This window comes from Perca flavescens, chromosome 17 (assembly GCF_004354835.1).
Source record: "Perca flavescens isolate YP-PL-M2 chromosome 17, PFLA_1.0, whole genome shotgun sequence".
NCBI classification, from domain to species: Eukaryota; Metazoa; Chordata; class Actinopteri; order Perciformes; family Percidae; genus Perca; species Perca flavescens.
This window is the reverse complement of record NC_041347.1, coordinates 12997424-13015674: the sequence shown is the minus strand read 5'-3', so window position 1 is coordinate 13015674 and position 18251 is coordinate 12997424. Positions and strand designations below refer to the sequence as shown.

Sequence of the window (18251 nt, the reverse complement as noted above, 5' to 3'; positions counted from 1 at the left end):
CATTCGGTTCTTTAAAATGCATTCAAAATTGCCATGAGCGCTTCTTTTATGAACACGGCCCCTGGTTCCTCAGCTTTCACAGAAACGTGTACATGCTCACAAATATTGAATGAAGTGCCCTGGGTGTTAGAAACTGTATTCTCATTTAAAGCTACTCCGCAAACATCAGAGTCCTCCATTTGAGTTGCTTAGAGGCCCTCTTATATGGAGTGATTTTTCTGTTTAGCAAACAGAGACATAGTGGAGAGGACACAATTTCATATCTCCATTAAGTGCTGATGTTCTAGGTGGAATTGTGACTGAGACTTAGTCACAGTAACGCTGCATTAGATTATTTTATTTCTGCTACAGGACAACTACATATTCTGGAAACCATGAATTTCTTTAAACCACTGCATCCCCTCTAAAGAAACGAGGACGGGCGACGAGTGTCTGGAGAAACAAAATAAAGAAAAGAAAATATCCTCACCAAAATGTGTGCTTTATTCCTTTACTTACTTGTGACATTATGTTGCTCATTACCTGCACCATTATACATAGGAAGCCATTATAGAAAATCTTGCCACGGCAGGCCTGTAACCAAGTAGCTCATCAGTATTTCTGCAAAGGTGCACACTTTTCTGGGCTCTCTGTGTACATGGCTTGCATGGTTTTGTTTCCGCAAAAGGTTTACAGTAGTCGCAAGAAAAGAGATTAACTGAAACTAAAATGAGAAAACTGAGAAAAACATGAGGAGAACAGAAGCAGCGAGAATGAATGGGTGTTCATAGAGGGGTATTGTGAAGACCAGTAAATCGCCTGCTGACGATCGTGCAGCAGGGCACAATGCCTGGGGATTGTGCAGAGAAACAGTCAGCAGTCAGGGGTTGATTTCTCCAACCCTCTCCTTTTCACTCGGCCAGTAAAGAGCTAGTCTCACACAGCATCTCTCCACATTCCCTTACAGGATAGGATAAAAGAGCTTACTCCCGCTTTTGTTCATACAACCGCACACACACACACTCACTATCTCCACATCTTCACCACAGCTATAAAAAAAAAAAAAAAAAAAAAGAAAGAAAAAAGACGTGCACCACAACGCTCTCACTTCTTCTGTGCTAATATAGTGTAACATCTAGAAACTTGACTGGGCTCCAAAATCAGCATCTCTGTTTTATTTTTGTTCCAAAAATGTGTTTCAATTTCCAAAAACAGCACAATATTGGACATTTCAGTGAGCTATTGGAGAAGCAGATGCTGAAAATCTGTAGGATGGAATTTCCAGTTGTCACCTCAAACAGTTCTAAAGAAACATTTGTAAAGGGGAAGCAGAAAGGCTATTAATCCATCTGAAATGCAGCCCCAGCTCAGTCTCAAACTTACTCTGCTATCAGAGACGTCAACGATACTTAGGTGGAGCCAGAGTGCCCCCTACAGGTTAACCGATACGGAAGCTTTAGGAGCCCTGCACCCATTCATCTGTTGGTCTGCTTGCTATGTTATCTGGTAAATGAAAGCGTTACCCGCTTCATACTGCTACAAAACATCTTATGCATCTGCTTGGGAGGATTGTACCCTTATCTCACACACACACACACACACACACACACACACACACACACACACACACACACACACACACACACACACACACACACACACACACACACACACACACACACACACACACACACACACACACACACACACACACACACACACACACACAAAAAGCATTACTGCATGTTGTCTCGTTAAAAAAAAAAAAAAAATTTTTGTAAAGGCAATTCTTAAACCACTAAAATACTTATGAGGTAACATTTCCTCACAAAATAAAAACTCATTTGTTTTTTACTACTTATTTTCCTTTCCATGTTCTTTACAGGAAGTCATTCTATCAAAGTCCCTCAACTTGTGAGACAAAGGAAAAGAGAAACAGAAGGTGGCGAGAGACTCTTTCTCCGTGTTCCCGTCTGAATACCATTACTCACAGGCCTGATGGATGAGATCTGGCATGTTCGCAGCATAAAGAAGGGTGTTTTGAAAAGGTTTGTTTCAGGACAGGGAGGGAGGGGGGGAGTGTAGCAGAACAGAGGCGAGAAGAAGGGCTAAGAAGAAAAAACAGGGATGCAAACAGCGACTTTCTGACCTTGACATCGATGACTTAAGTCACCGGGGAGACAAGCGAGGACCTGAATGGCGGGCCTCTTCATGAGCACTGGCAATTGTCACAACGCCAGTTTCATTTGTGTAGGGGTCTGTGGGGTTTTTGTACTGTGAGTGTCTGTGTAAGGGAAAGAGAAGGTGGTGTGGGTTGGGTCACATAACGCGTGATCGGGAAGGAAGGGGAAGCTCATTCTCTCAAACTCAATACGGTCATAGACCATTAGCGGTTCAAGTAAAGGGAGACATTTCAGCCGGATACACACCGACACCACAGCTTCCCATGATTACTTTCTATTACCCACATATCATGAAAAATATTTGGCCATGTTGGCACCTCGTAGGCCACAGAGATGAGGTAAACAATGTTGACGTTGACCAAACACTGAGGCGTAAGGCTGTTCACGATCTGGACACTGGGAGGGAATAAATCGAGCTGAAGTCGGAAAGAGGGGAAGCTCGCCAGCTGGTTTGTCACCTCAGTTCACATTTACACCCCGATGACATGGAAAACCCGGGCCTTGTGCTGTATCTCTCTCAGAGTTGATACGATTAACTGGACCTTTTAGTGCAGGACCAAATGCAACCCACTAACCAGAGTCATTTCACTGTTCAACAGAGCAGCAAAATCTCTCAGCCAGGGGCATTGATTTTCATTCTTGGTGTGACAGTGCAACAATCACAAGTTTGCTCACGAAGTTACCAGTCCTCTGCCATGGTCTCCAATGTTGTGTGTGTGTGTGTGTGTGTGTGTGTGTGTGTGTGTGTGTGTGTGTGTGTGTGTGTGTGTGTGTGTGTGTGTGTGTGTGTGTGTGTGTGTGTGTTTTCATGTATATGGCATATATACTGGCACCAGAGTGAAAGAGAGAACAGAGAGAATGAGACCCTGAATTGCAGTCATATTGCTGAGAGCATGGCTACATCACTCAGGGAGGTTATGGCACATGGTGTGAATCTGCAGAGAGACAGATAGACCCATCGAGCCAGACTCTCCAGGGGCTGAGTGTGTTGTGCAGCACATCCATGGCCTGACAGAAAATCTAATGAAGAGTCTACACTGACAAGATCCCCAAACAGTAGGAAGCAAAACCAAAAGCTTTATCAATCCCTAAGGAAAATGGAAAAGTAAAAACTCAAGTATATTTTGACACCATTCTTTGGCATGTCATACCACAGTCTAGTGTTAGTCTGTATGGATGTATTGTTCAGCAAACCTACGCCATAACCGCTCAAAAATGTCCCCAACAGTAATGTAGTGTCCCAATGCGGTAAAATAAGGATTTGGACAGAAAATCAATTTCTCAAGAGATTATTGGCTTTCACAAAATAGAAAAGGGTAAATATGTTGTCATATGTCACAACTGGACCTTTAAAAGAACCCTAAAGTTGGTAAGAAGGGAAAAGGAAAAAGTCAGTCGTTTTAGAGTCTGTCTATAGACCAAGAGCTCAGCCAGTGAATAAAAATGCCACATCTACATTTCATTCTGGAAAGCTGTGCTTTGCTAAAATATTACCAGAGCACTCATAAAGTCATTCCCTAATAAATAAGGCAGTGCCATCCATTAAGACATGTGTCTCAGAGAAGCATATAATATTCTCTGGACATTACATTGCACTGTTGCTGTGCTGCCTGCCTAACTACTGAGGTTTCCAATATGCAAGGAAGGATGAACCACAACCACCAGGTACGTCCCTGACCCTTAAAAGAAAGTAACCCTCAGATAGGCAAAGAGGGTTTTCTTCTTTCAAAAAAAAAAAAAAAAAAAAAAAAAAATCAGAATCAGCTTTAATGTGCAAGTATGGGAACACATGCAAGGGATTTGACTCCCAATGGACTTACACAGAAATTAATGGTGCTTTTCCATTACATGGTACCTACTCGCCTCGCCTCTACTCGCCTTTTTTGGTTTTCCATTAAGAAAAAAAGTACCTGGTACCTGCTAACAGGTACTTTTTTTAGTACCTCCTCAGTTGAGGTTCCAAGCGAGCCGAGAAGGTGACGTGAAACCCTGCAGGCTGCTGATTGGTCGGAAAGAAGCGTCACTGATCACTGCATTGCTAGCGACAGACGGCATTTTTAAATAGTTTAGCCGGCGGTGTTTTTTTGCTGCCGGAGGCTCCACGCAGAGCTTTCTCCGTAGCATACAAGTGGCCTGATGGTTATACTGGTGCGCTGGTGTGTGCATGTGTGATGTGTGTGTGTCGAGTCGCCGTATGTGTGTGTGTGGGGAGCTAGTGAGCGAGGGAGAAGTGAGAAAGTGACAGCGATTATCTCCGCAGCGAGTAGCGACTCTAGAGTCATATATATGTGAGAGAAACAAAGCGAGTAGCGACTCTAGAGTCATATATACATGACCACGGTGGGAAATCCGGAGCAGTAAACGTTAACTATCTCTTTGATATCATGTTGTTTACGGAGAACCAGGAAATGCGTCGGGGATATGCGGGGATAGGTCAATGGGAAAAGCAAGCTACTAAGCCACGCCCACGGCAGTCGCTATGACGACCAGCCACGCTGAGGCGATACTAAAATCTGCAATGGAAAACGGACGCACAGCGAGTCGAGGAGAGTAGAGTCGAGGCGAGGCGAGTAGGTACCATGTAATGGAAAAGCACCATCACACAACAGCTAAGAACAAGGGCAACAAAGCTGGACAGATATGGTAAAGAATAGGCAGGACCTTTATGTAAAGGTCTATATACAAGTCAAATGTTTCTGTAAGTTTTAAACCTTAGACATAGTGTAAAGAACTATTCTACCACTTTTGCTGGTAATATGCAGCTCAGTTTGTTATTTTTTTGTTTGTTTTTTGCATGCTGTTGTTTTTCATAAACACATAATGATGATTCGTTGATTCTTCTTATTCAAATTTAACCTCAAATAACCTAATAAAATGCATCTCTTGTTTTGGTTTCATTTACACTAATAATTAAGCACTGTGACAATATGTTTAGTTCAAGAGAAATGTAAATATTATCAAATAGGGATCTAGAAACCAACTTTGTTTTCGGTTTTGTTTTTCTCACCTGGCACAACACACGGGAAAGCTCGAGTCCATCAACTTGCTTAGAGTTAGAATTTAATTTGGAATGTTATGACGATTAACTACACACACATAAAAGTGTTTCACCTCTACCTGTTACCTTGCGATGACCACAGAATAACATATTATGTTATGTATTCTATTCAGTAGGTTTCTGTACTGTACATTATGCATGAATGACCATGAAGCCAACAATATTAAAAAGGACTGCATATCAAAAATCTTATAAAAGTCAATCTTCACTGGATCATGGTATTCTACCTACCGAGAGTCACCGCTCTTATCAAACCTGTGATGACTGCAGTATGAGCAGCTTCACACAACTGAATACCAATTGCCTTTCTTGCACTCATCTCAACCCCGTCAGGTTCTTTATAGCGTTCATAACCAGATTCCCTGTGCACACTAAATTGGCTCCTGTAAAAAATTATCCAATACAGAAAGATGGGAAAGGTTTACAGCGGGTAATGGATTAGGAGTCAACACCTGTGCATAATTACCACAGTCATCATGATAAGAGAAGTCCTCTCCACTTCGCACCGCTATCTTTACGACCTCATTCTGATCGGAGAGGGATGGTGACACTTGAATGAACTCCATGCACAAAGACAAGGAGAAAAATCAGAGACATGATCTTGCGTTTGCCATGTAAAAGCAATGAATTACATTTACAAACTTAGTTTTACCGTCCTTTAAACTTTTAGTGAAGCCTGCAATTTTCTTGATTAACTGTAATAGCCTCCTCTTTTGATCACTGTCCAATACCAATCCAAAGATACAGTATCTCACAAAAGTGAGTACACCCCTCACATTTTTGAAAATATTTCATTATATCTTTTCATGGGACAACATTGAACAAATGACACATTGCTACAATGTAAAGTAGTGAGTGTACAGCTTGTAGAACAGTGTAAATGTGCTGTCCCCTCAAAATAACTCAACACTCTGCCAATAATGTCTAAACTGCTGGCAACAAAAGTGAGTACACTCCTAAGTGAAAATGTCCAAATTGGGCCCAATTAGCCATTTTCCCTCTCAGGTGTGAATGGGGAGCAGGTGTGTTAAATTTGGTGTTATTGCTGTCACACTCATACTGGTCACTGGAAGTTCAACATGGCACATCATGGCAAAGAACTCTCTGAGGATCTGAAAGGAAAAAAAAAAAAAGAATCGTTGCTCTACATAAAATGGCCTAGGCTATAAGAAGATTGCCAACACCCTGAAACTGAGCTGCAGCACGGTGGCCAAGACCATAAAGCGGTTTAACAGGACAGGTTCCACTCAGAACAGTCTTCGCCATGGTCGACCAAAGAAGTTGAGTGCACGTGCTCCGCATCATATCCAGAGGTGGTCTTTGGGAAATAGACGTACGAGTGCTGCCAGCATTGCTGTGGAGGTTGAAGGGCTGGGGGGGGGTCAGCCCGCCAGTGCTCAGACCATACGCCGCACACTGCATCAAATTGGTCTACATGGCTGTCGTCCCAGAAGGAAGCCTCTTCTAAAGATGATGCACAAGAATGCCCGCAAACAGTTTGCTGAAGATAAGCAGACTAAGGACATGGATTATTGGAACCATGTCCTGTGGTCTGATGAGACCAAGATAAACTTATTTGGTTCAGATGGTATCAAGCATGTGTGGCGGCAACCAACAATTTACAAAAATGTGAAGGGTGTACTCACTTTTGTGAGATCCTGTATATGCCAAAGACATGGGCTACTAGAGGATCAGGGACATTTTTGGACAACACCGTATCTTCACATGCATACTGAACATACTACAACTATTATACAAAAGAGGAAAATGCATCCTGTGCAGGAATCTGGGCATAAAGTCCCATAGTCAGGGAAATCAATACCCAGGGCAAAACACTGCACTCCTAAAATGCAATCTAGACAGTGTGCAGAGTAAAAAAAAATAAGATCTACAGGAGTGTCATAAATGCCCCCCCGTTTCATCCTTTAAAAACAGTAGGAAAAAAAAAAGATGGTTACAGGGAGCATGAGTATGGCGCTAACAACATTTTATGCAGAGTGGAGGCAGACCAATTCAGGCTCATTCTAGAGTAGGCTGAGTTGGGCCATCTGCCAGGGATGGATGATGCTGCAGTCCAAGCCACTTTGTCATGTATCGCCATCCTGCCCTCCAGCCCTGCAGTTCACCGATTGTCACTACAGGCCCTCCTGTCCTGCACTCTCCAGGCTCTCACCCAGGTGACAGTTTGAGCACCTTCTGCCCAACCTCCAGCCAAACAGAATTAAGGAAGAATTTAAAAACTCAATGAGCCTAATAATTAAACTTTAATGGAGGCCATAAAGCAACTGGACACCCTGTAAAAGCTATAGACAGCCACCATAATAGCTGTACCACGCTGGCCTGTTTCCCCTAAAATTACAGGCGTTTCTCCTTTGCAACCAACCTATTGATGTCATGACAAAATCTTGTTGCACAAAATATGTGCATTTGGCTTATAAAACATATTCAAAAGGTTATGTGATAACATAAAAACAACATGTCAGCTGAAAACAAGCTAGAAACACTACAGCTTTACTTAGCCTACTTCCTGAACAGCTGACATTTTGGAGTCATTGTTAATTCACATTAGCTACATTAAAAAAAATAAAAAAAACAGAATGCTTATGCAGTCTTAAAGATAATAAATCAACAGTTAAGTTGTGTCATACATAATGACCTTTGTCAAAATACATGACTAAAATTTAAATATTTCATCTCACATTACAGCATCAATATCTTATCTATATGTTGAATTGCCTAGTTTGACTGCAGGAACAAACTAACTCTGCAACCAGGTAGTCCAGCACAGGAATATACCAACAACCTGCTCCTGTGGTTGTACTTCAGTTCATGTCCACTGTACAGACAAATATGAATATAAGTAGCCTATATATGTAAAAAAGAGTGGAAAAGCTAGGTTTCCATTAATTTTACATAGCAACCTTCCCATTTACCTACAATTTGCATCATTAGTAGTATCCCTGCACTTAATGTATGACTCATGAGGAAAATGACAGAGGCTTATACTTTCTCTGTGCTCAAAAAGTCCCACACTTCATAGACAGCGGTCTACTTGTGCCAACCCTAAATGAAAAACAGCATGAGAAAATGGAAATATTGCAGGCTAGAGATTAGAAGCAGTGAATAGATGAAAGGCAAAAACTTAAGCAAACTATCCAAAAGATCCTATCAAACTACATTAGCCAACATCCGCAATGTTGGTTTACATGCAGCTCAGAACTGTGTTACTCACTGTATTTGGACAAGGGCCACTACAGCCAGAGTACGTCCAGCCTATTCCACTTGTAGGAGCCAAAAAAGCACAAAAGAACAATAGTTATTTGAAGACTTCCCATATTTTGGTTATAGTTCTGATCCACTGATTTTGATTGACAGCTAGGCCACTGATTGGCAAATCGGCCACACCATAGTTATTGTGGGTGTGGTATGATTGATAAATAATGTCATACAGTAAAATCAAAGTATTTTGTTACCAATGACAAAAAGAATGTAGTCTAGAATAATAGTCACATTAAATTTTACTTTCACAACATACTACTGTTGTTGTTAAGCAGAGTTGTCATAGATGGTGAACCAAACTGTGCAGCAAAGTCCACCACTTTATGTTCTTATCAATCCAACCACCTGTACAAAGACAACTGGTGCTGCAGTATGAATAGAGTAGCTGTATGCCAACTGCTGAGACCTTCTGGAAATTATAAAAGGCTTCAGCAATTCCTTCAACCTTTCAGACCATCTGACAGCCTGCTAAACAGAATGAATTACCTCCTGGCCAACATGTAGCTCAATCAGAGCCTGGATGTCTGGCAGCATTAACTGCTGCAGTAAACTGCCTGCCTTTGCTAGAACAGTATTCAACAGTTTAAAACAAATGCCTGCAATGCTCTCTCCTGAACCTCATTTCCATTCTCATATGCCCTTTTTTTCTAGTCACTTAGTAAAAACACTGCTCACCTTATCCACCGTCTTAACCTGGATTTGTGTAAGATATTGACTGTAAAGAACATAGACTGGCAACAAAATGGGGTATACGTTCAATCAAATGTCAGTCTATACTATAACAGGAATATAACACCATGTGTACTCAATGATTCTTACCATAAGTTAAATACAAATTCAGACATATATATCCATATAGAGCTTAGATACAACTAAATATAACACAAAAATATAATTCAGATATGTAGCAGTTATCACAAAACTAAGTACAAAAAAATTGAATTGTATAATATCAGCTACAAGTGCTACATTAGTAAAGGTCAAAATGATAAAGAAAGACAATTGCCATGACATATAGGTGTGTGTCAGGTGTTTGTGTACTAAACTGCATATTTGTAATTTTACATGATGCTGACAATGATTCAGAATGTCATGTCAGCTTATCCTCAACAGGAAGGGTATTTACATAATAGATTAAATTCATTAGCCCTATCCAACAGAGCAGTCTGTTTTTCACATCTATTAATCTTGCATAAATTATAGAGTATTAATTTCACACAACATGCACACTGCTTAGTAGACTGTAGTGTGTGTGTGTGTGTGTGTGTGTGTGTGTGTGTGTGTGTGTGTGTGTGTGTGTGTAAATACTGCATGAGGAAGGAAGAGTTATGAAACAACTGCAGAAAGCTAAAGTAGACCATGTTTAATCTACTGCTGCTATACAGCTATGGTGTGGGACTTTCAAGTCTACGTATAGCTGCAAAATGGTCCTGAGCATCAGCTGCAGAAGCAACAGGTAAAGCAATCTTTTAGCACCACTGACTATTTGTGTGTAGGTTGCGAGCAGAGTAGACTGCAGAAAATTACATAACAGTAGGACCAATCTCTGAGAATTGGCATTTCTGCTTACCCAACCTTTTTTTACTCACTGTTACAAATCTCAACGTAACAGCAGCATAAGATATGTGACCACTTATCATTACAGCACACACATGCCACATTTTTGATGATGAAAGATAAAAATGAGATTAATATAACTGCCAACCAAATCAAAATAAATTCAGTCAGTAACCTTGTGTTTAACTGGCAGGAGAAAGAACTGGAATTTGAGTAAGAAAAGGTCACTGCATTTCAGCCTATGAGAAGTCAGATCAACAAGAGCAGATGTCCAGTTTAACATTTGCCTCAGTCATACTCATCACTTGTGTAATGCCTCAAGAACCAGCACTTTCGGAGTCTTAACAGTAGAGGGCAGCCAAGGACCATTTAATAGCAGAGCTGCCTTCAAGCAGCAAACACCATCGAAAGGTCAAAGGGCAGATCCTTACCAGCATTGACTATGACATCCACCTCCAAGACAGTAATATCTCCTTTGTAGAGAGATACTTTATCGCTCAGTCCTCCTCCACCCGTCAGCTCCTTCCCGTCCTCTTTGCCATTGGCTGAAATAAAAAGATAACTTCAACTCGTTGCATTCATTAAAAAAAAAGAATATTAAAATATTACAATGTCCCTTAATAAATACACACATCTGTTTGAATAAACACAAAGCAGGTTAATGAAAGGATTCTCAAATGTACTTGGCAATACAAAATCTTAAACGTGATTATGTTGAAGGAGAAAAAGACTTAATTCATCCATTACTTCAGTTTCCTATATAGCAATACTTCATATAAATTATTTTAAAATACAATACAAAATGGACAATACTGTACGTACTCTGGTATCAAGATTCCAGATAGTGTTTTTACATGGATACTGTGAATTTGAATTCAGAATGTGCATGCTTCTAGTAGTCATCCTTTCATATTGTAAAAAAACAAAACAAAAAAAAATCTAAATGTGTGATGCAATTAGTGGAAATTTCTATTAACTAGTATATTTTGTGGATAACAAGCTTTTGGCTTTTAGTTTGGCTAACGGCTCCAAATTTTCTCTATCTCAAGATGCCAGACTGATCTGCGAGTGGAAAACTGGAGCTCGCGAGATCAGGACGGTCTCACGAGGCTATCAGCTAAGAGCCTCCCAAACTGTCATAAAAAGTTATTATGCCTTGTTTAATTTAATGTAGAGAAGAATATCACAGCAGATGTGTGCATATCACAAAGCACTCGTATACAAGTTCCTATTCTACCTTACTTCACTGAACATCAATTGTAGTCCATGGAGGTTGTATATCAGTGTCAGATGAATCGCCACCACCATAAACTGTATGTTTTGAATAGCTTCTCGCTGGCATACATCTTATAACCCCTTTATTCCATTCTATACATGAGCTCCCTGACGCATCAGGTACCCATCTTCCATCCATCAGCCAATTACACCGACAACTTTATACAACAGTATTTCAATAATTTCTCACTTATTAGTAACTTTAATGTTATCTCTATTTTTGATACAAAAATTGCTTTAAATTTTATTGAAACAGGTTATTTAAAAAAGGCAGAGATGTGTAGCCTGGGAAAACCCTGACAAACTTCTGGCAAATTTGAGATTTGCTCTGCAAGTCCATCTGGCCAAGAGCCCGTTCAAGCCCATTTCCAATTTTTCCAAATCGAGGCACCAATCACAACTGTTGAGGCGGGCTTTACACGATGACGATAGCGCAGCGACGGCAAGCAGTTTTTTGTTTACATTCAACATGACGGCCACCGAAGCGCTGCGACCCGTTGATGCCGCCGTCACCGCTACGTCACCCGGATCGTTGGTCTGATTGGTTGAAGGACTATCCAATTGCGCCCAGAGGCATTTGAGCGGCGTCCGTTGGAAATGGGCTGTGAATGAAGCTTGCCCAGACCCACTCTCAGTTACAACTGAGAAGGATCTGGTGTCAACCAAGACCAAGAGATGTGTAAAGATCCTGCAGAATATCGTGCCAAAAAAATGCTGCTACTTGCAATCCAGTATTCTGAAACTAACCGAGGTTTGCTTATTGTTTAAGGACAAACCTTATAGCACAAGTCCTATTGCTAATGAGGTTTTTAAGGTGGGTATTGAAAAATTACTTAAACATACTTTTAATAACAGTAACTTTGTAGCATCATTAGTTACGATTTAGAATGAGTATTCAGGAATACCGCAAGTACTTTTCAAACTAACTTTTTCCCAACGTACTGTAACCTACAAGTCTTGAGTCTTTATTGGTGTGTTTGACTGTTCTAAAGCTCTAAACAACTAGACATGTCGAATGTTTGCACTGTTTTACAAACATTAGCAAATCACCTTTTCCCATCATCCAAATCACATTTCTTGAAAAAGTTTTACTCTGATAGGATACTCTGTGCTGATACATGTAGAACGTCAAATTGAAAATTGAGTAAGTAGTTTGTTCCAACTGCATAGTATGTGGATTTTGTGTATGCGAGAAATTCTAAGTATGCAACGTAAGCTTACTGGACATACTCACAAATATCAGTGTGTCTAAATGCACGAGAACTACTAAAGCTACTTCATATGAAACATAAAACTGTGAAGTAGCCACTAGAATCATTGAATACGTATTTTTCAGCTGGGCTTTGTAAACCATGCCCCAACACCCAACTCAACAGGCATTCAGCAAACAATAAGATGCCTCTCTTACGTCTATTTTCCTCTCTCCAGGATGGGATCTTGTCCAGAGATATATAGTCTTGACGTCGATACTCCTTGCGTCTCTCCTCCCGATCTAGACGAAGCAGTCTCTCTGGGGAAGAAAGACACCATACATTTACGTAAGTGAAAATAAAGCTGGTCCCATCGAAGAATAAAAAAAGATAAAGGGGAAATAGACTTGGTACTGGCACAGACAGTTAATAACAAATGTAACTCACTTTCAGTGAGAGCCACAAACTCACTTAGGAGAGCCACAAACTTACTTAGGACATTAAAAAAAGACTTAGTGATCTATGTCTTTTTATAATGTCCCAGCAAACTGTCTCCCAGCGTACTTCCTTTACTTCACCTGAACACCACCTATAGGACAGTTGCTGGTCCTGCACCAATTGAGGTTGGCCTCTGACCAGACTCCTCCTCCACTGCTCACCTGGTAATGTCGTCATTCAATCATCATCATCATTAGTCATGTCCCACTCCTCACTGCTCCAGCTCCACACCTCCTTGGCTCTCTAAATTGGCTCTATGAAAAATGTAGTCTTCAATAAAGGGATATTTAATAACGTGACACTGCTTCATGAATTAAAAAGTGCAGGATAAGCATTAAAAGAGCACCACTGGAGCTAGTAGGGATTCTGAGTCTTGCTTGAGTAGTGTAGCTGCTTGCCATCCAAGACGTCTGAACACAAGTACTCTGGTTGAATGGCAGTCTACCCCACTTTCTACATCGGTGGTTCTCAGCCATGTGCCATGGAGACCCAAAACAATGCAGGCTCTCGTTCCAATCAGACACCTCACCACCAGTTGATTACACTCATTAGTCCCTCTTCTTTGGTTGTGGGTGTGAAAACTGGCTGTTGTGTGTACTGGCTCTTAGATGAGAACCACTGCACTATGTAACCCAGCCTAAGTCTCATTGCACTCTGAACCGTTTGTCGTACCTCGCTCGAGCTCTGTACTGCTCTGCCCCTACACTAAGTGACGAGTTACAGGACTTTATTATCAATACTTTGCCAAAGAACTTAAATGATTTGAACTTTTAAAGAAATTCCGTTTCTGGGACACCCTGGTAGCTCACCTGGTTGAGCGTGCACCCCATGTACTAAGACTCAGTCCTTACCGCAACAGTCCGGGTTCGATTCCGAAGCGCAGCCCTTTGCTGCACGTCATCCCCTCTCTCCCCCCATTCCTGTCTTCAGCTATCATGTCTAATAAAGCCCAAAAAAATAAAAAAAATAAAATAAGTCTGCTTTTCGCCATCTGTGCCACCAAAGAGAAAAAAATCTTTCCACTCTTTTCAGTCACTTTCCTTCCTTACTTAAGAATTATTTTACTCTTGGGGCAGTAGAAGGGTACATGATCAGATCTCTCTCGTAGACGTAATGAATGCTGGATGTCTGGAGTCGTAGCTGCAGAAGATTGCCAGGGATGGATCAGGCATGCAAAAAATATTCTTTCCCAGGTGTATTAGAAGAGAGGACAGAATGTGTAATGTCAATGAGAACTGCCAAATGCAAAAGACAGGGATGACTAGCACTGTTCTATATCTACTACTATATATGTAGCTGTCCTACACACATAGTGAATATGAATAGTTTTATATTGCATCACTGGGATACAAATGACACATTATGCTTGTTGCAGCATTTCTGTTTTATTTCTGTTACATTAACTGTAATGTAGCATAATCCATGCAATAAATAAGTGCCCTTCTTTTTGTTGTGCTGGAATATTGGTTTATGTTAAAATACATAAATAAAAAGATACAATAGTGATACATATTTCTGGTACAAGATTTGATTCTGAGATGTGTATGAAGTGTTTTGGTTGCATTTGTGCATTTTGGATTAACAGTTGTGCTGAGTTTCAGTTTTGAAAAACTAAACTCAGTATCGAGAAATGTGTTACCAATTCCAAAAAGCTGCAAACTGCTTCTAGTTACCTAAGCTGCTGTGTGCAAGAAGTGTGAGTATTTGTTGTTATTCTTTGTTTGGTTTACCAACAAATCCCAACATAATTGGCTGACATTAGTACATCACACAGCTGCTGCTTAACCTTTGTACTGCTGTATCATTCTTGGGTCCTCACAGCTTGTGTCCTAATGTTCATCTCCACTGACTGCAAAAGAGCCTCAACTTGCTGCCGTTTCTCCAGACAGAACTGGGCTGTTCTGCAAAACAAGCTTCATCCTAATTACGTGCTCCACTGTGAAATCTTCGCCAAAATATACACCCCAGTGCACAGAGTGTGGACTTTGGTCAATTAAAAACATCCCCACTATAATAACAGTTTAGGAAAACTGAATGTGATATGGCACTACACAAACACATCATATTACTTTACTATATTAGGTTATTTACACACAAAAAACACATGGACAGACATGTTTGACATGATTTCTTTCAACTTTGTTGAATAATACCTTTGACTGTATTATTTGTGTCACATATAGCTTTCTCACTAACAGTTTGGGTGACATAAAGCCCTAAAACGTCAGCAAAAAAATCCTTAGCCAGCATCATAGAGTTTAGCAAATCAAAGATTCATTTTTTATTTTTTTTTTACAACAACCTGTTTTACAGCCTGAATATGTAAACTCTCTGGTTCTGTGGCAATTTCTGAGCCTCAAAGTCGGCAAATCTGCCAAATTCTGCTTTGAGTGTCGCACAACTGCAGTCTGTAAAACAGTTTCCCGTCTTTTTGGTTTGGCTCACATCTACGCGGGCCAAAATCTATTGTGAACATAAATTAATATGTGGGCCGGATCAAAATTTGCAAGGGGCCGGATTTGGCCCGCGGGCCTTGAGTTTGACACATGCCCTACATCATAGGAACTGTGTAGCATTTCTTTAAAAAGCACCATAAGTTATGAGACTTGAAATACACAAATGAAAGCCTAAAATATAGGAGGCAGTAGAGGTGGACCAGTGGTAAGAAATACAAGGATCCTTTGGTAGTCTTTTGGCAACATCCTGCAGTAGGTGAGGCTTATATTAAAAAAGGTATTTCCGCAGTGGGGGATATCCATTCTATTCCTTACACATTTTCTCTCCCTCTTGCCCACTTCTGTCATTCCCAAGGCTGCTTTTATTCTACATGGATGAATAAAAGGCAGTTCTGAGGTTGGACACAGCAAAGCTCTCTGGACTACACTAAAGCACTTCGTCACTCACACAACCCTGAACCAAATTCTAATGATAACAAAGCAATAGGAGATGTGACTGCCTGTCACATAACATCTCATTTATGTAGTCTTTTAATACTATTTATATTCCTGTTTCATGTTTCCTTATTTAGTTCATGAAAGATGTCAACTTCAGAATAATCCTGACAAATATCTGAATGTTTTACCCAATTTTAATATATGGTAGATTTTGCCAACACAACTTACAATAATTTATCTTTGTTGGTACTTTCCCAAACAGGCCTACAGACTAGCCCTAGGTCAAACCACTATTTAAAAAAATAATCACTTTAAATTCTTTAAGTTTCAGAATTTCTTTAACATTCTGACTTGCCTTGATCTCCTTTTAACGCAATTTGAGCTAGAGGGGTGTATGCTCAGAATATGAAATCTGATTTACTTTGATGTTCATTCCATGCTGCTACCTGCTTGAACTGGAAACGGCTGGCGGATATTTATTATTATCTTTGCTCAGAGAATTTAAATGACCATTATGAAGATTTTTTACATACACACATAAAAGAATTGCCGTGAGTCAATGGGCTTGATGGCGAGACACTGAATGAACTGCAGTATTTCTCAATAAAAACGAGCCACCATAACATTTTAATTAATAACTTGCCAACAATATTAGCAATGATGACAACGAATTCTTGTTTCAGTTATTAGCTTAATTGAGGCCACATTAATGCTGAACAGAGGCCAGGGCTGGAAATTTGTCTGAACCATTGTCTGATATGATGAGGAATACAGTGGCTGCATTCAATTTCGGTGTTTACTAGTTGCATGGTTCTGTGGTATTATGCATGCTCACCCAGTGACATGGTGACAAGGTGGCATAAACGAATGAAACCAGCACTATGAATGTGATTAATTACACCTAGCTGTACCTGCTGTAACAAGTGTCAACGTCTACCACGAAAAAGCTTTACCGAGTCACATAAATGAATAACTCATGAATATCGATAGGGTTAGCATGTCTTTCTTTGCCCTTTTGAGCACAACAGGTCGATTCGTGTCTCTGAAACTGAAAAGCAATTATTAGAGTGAAATAGGCGAGTTTCATACCTAGCAACATACGCAACTTTCACGGTGTTTGAAACGGAGGAACAGTCCTCTAAAAAAATTATAAATAACGACGTTTTAAACTATCAGACACTCCGTTCCTTTGTTTTACTACGGCGGGTCTGCTGTTTGGCTACAGCAATGTTTGGTAGCACAGAAGGTTGTTCGCAACTCTGAGCAAACGTTACTGTTGTTGTAGCCTATCACACAGGTGGAAGGCAGGATATGTTAGTTAGGAGTACTACAACAGGTAAATAAGGGTTTGGCAAACATTTGCGAGAGCCTTAAATGTAAGCTAATAAGCAGGCAAGAGGCACTATGTGAACAGTGTTGTTGCGAATGTCAAACATTACGGACGGCAGCCAAAAAGAGGCGCAACATCATTCTGACATCTGCACATTCGCCGTGTGTGATTACCGAATATAAGTAGTGTTACGGCGACACGTAGAAGCCAGAAAGAGGGGCTGTCAATCTTCTAGCATGGTTAAATTCATGCTGTCTGCCATATGATGATAGCCTCATTCCTCCCCAAAACAAGCCTTACCTTTTTCAGTCTTCCAGTCCTTTTTCTTTTTGCTCATGCTGCCGGAATGGTTTGACTTCGAATGGTTGTTTTTTGACTGTGGCAACCCCAGGCTCACAGTGAATAGTGCTTCGGGGAAAAACTGAATTGTAAAGTGAAACAGGCTCTGGACGCTTGTCTCACCTGTGCCGCTGTCAAATGTCTATGGACCTCAGTTGGCTCAACCTACCGTGATTGCGCCGTAAATTATGTGTACGAATCCTAGCTAAATGATTGGGTGTCTAAAACGAGGAAGTGGGCACGCGATTGGTCCGGCTGCTCAGTCATTCAGATAAGGACCACGCACTTGGGAGGCAGGGTAGGTTGTTTCCGGCGGTTTATCCTCCTCTTTGGTGTGAGGTGTTTGGCAACTAACGCATGTCCGCTCTGATGTAAACTGCACATATTGGAGTCACTTCAAGTACACTTGGCGAGGAAACAGTCCCGGAAAATTAAAATAAATATATTTACTTTTGGCAATATACGACAGTGTTTTGCAGTATTTTGAGTTAGAATTTGATCCCATTGCAGAGAAAAGTGTATGATGCAGGTGCATGATAGGCTATGTAGATTTGAATTGTAGGCCAATATTATTATAACCTACCTAAATCTACCTCTGATTAGTCCTATTATTGAAACATATGTGTTAGATCAAAACAAATTAAAACAAATGACTGTTTATAAGAACTC

General features: G+C 40.5%; 1 protein-coding gene across 5 annotated transcripts in view; it reads right to left on the bottom strand.

Annotated features, from left to right (window-relative positions):
* The window catches only part of macrod2 (mono-ADP ribosylhydrolase 2), a 442811-nt gene extending 425064 nt beyond the window's left edge, over positions 1 to 17747 (bottom strand). For all 5 annotated transcript variants that reach the window (XM_028603086.1, XM_028603087.1, XM_028603089.1 and 2 more), the window contains exons 1-3: positions 17544 to 17747; positions 12740 to 12841; positions 10488 to 10601 (exon numbers count right to left, since the gene is read on the bottom strand). In XM_028603086.1, the coding sequence (XP_028458887.1) occupies positions 10488 to 10601; positions 12740 to 12841; positions 17544 to 17580 (253 nt within the window). In that variant the 5' untranslated portion in view covers positions 17581 to 17747. The remainder of the gene's footprint in view (positions 1 to 10487; positions 10602 to 12739; positions 12842 to 17543) is intronic.
* Positions 17748 to 18251: the final 504 nt, after the last annotated feature.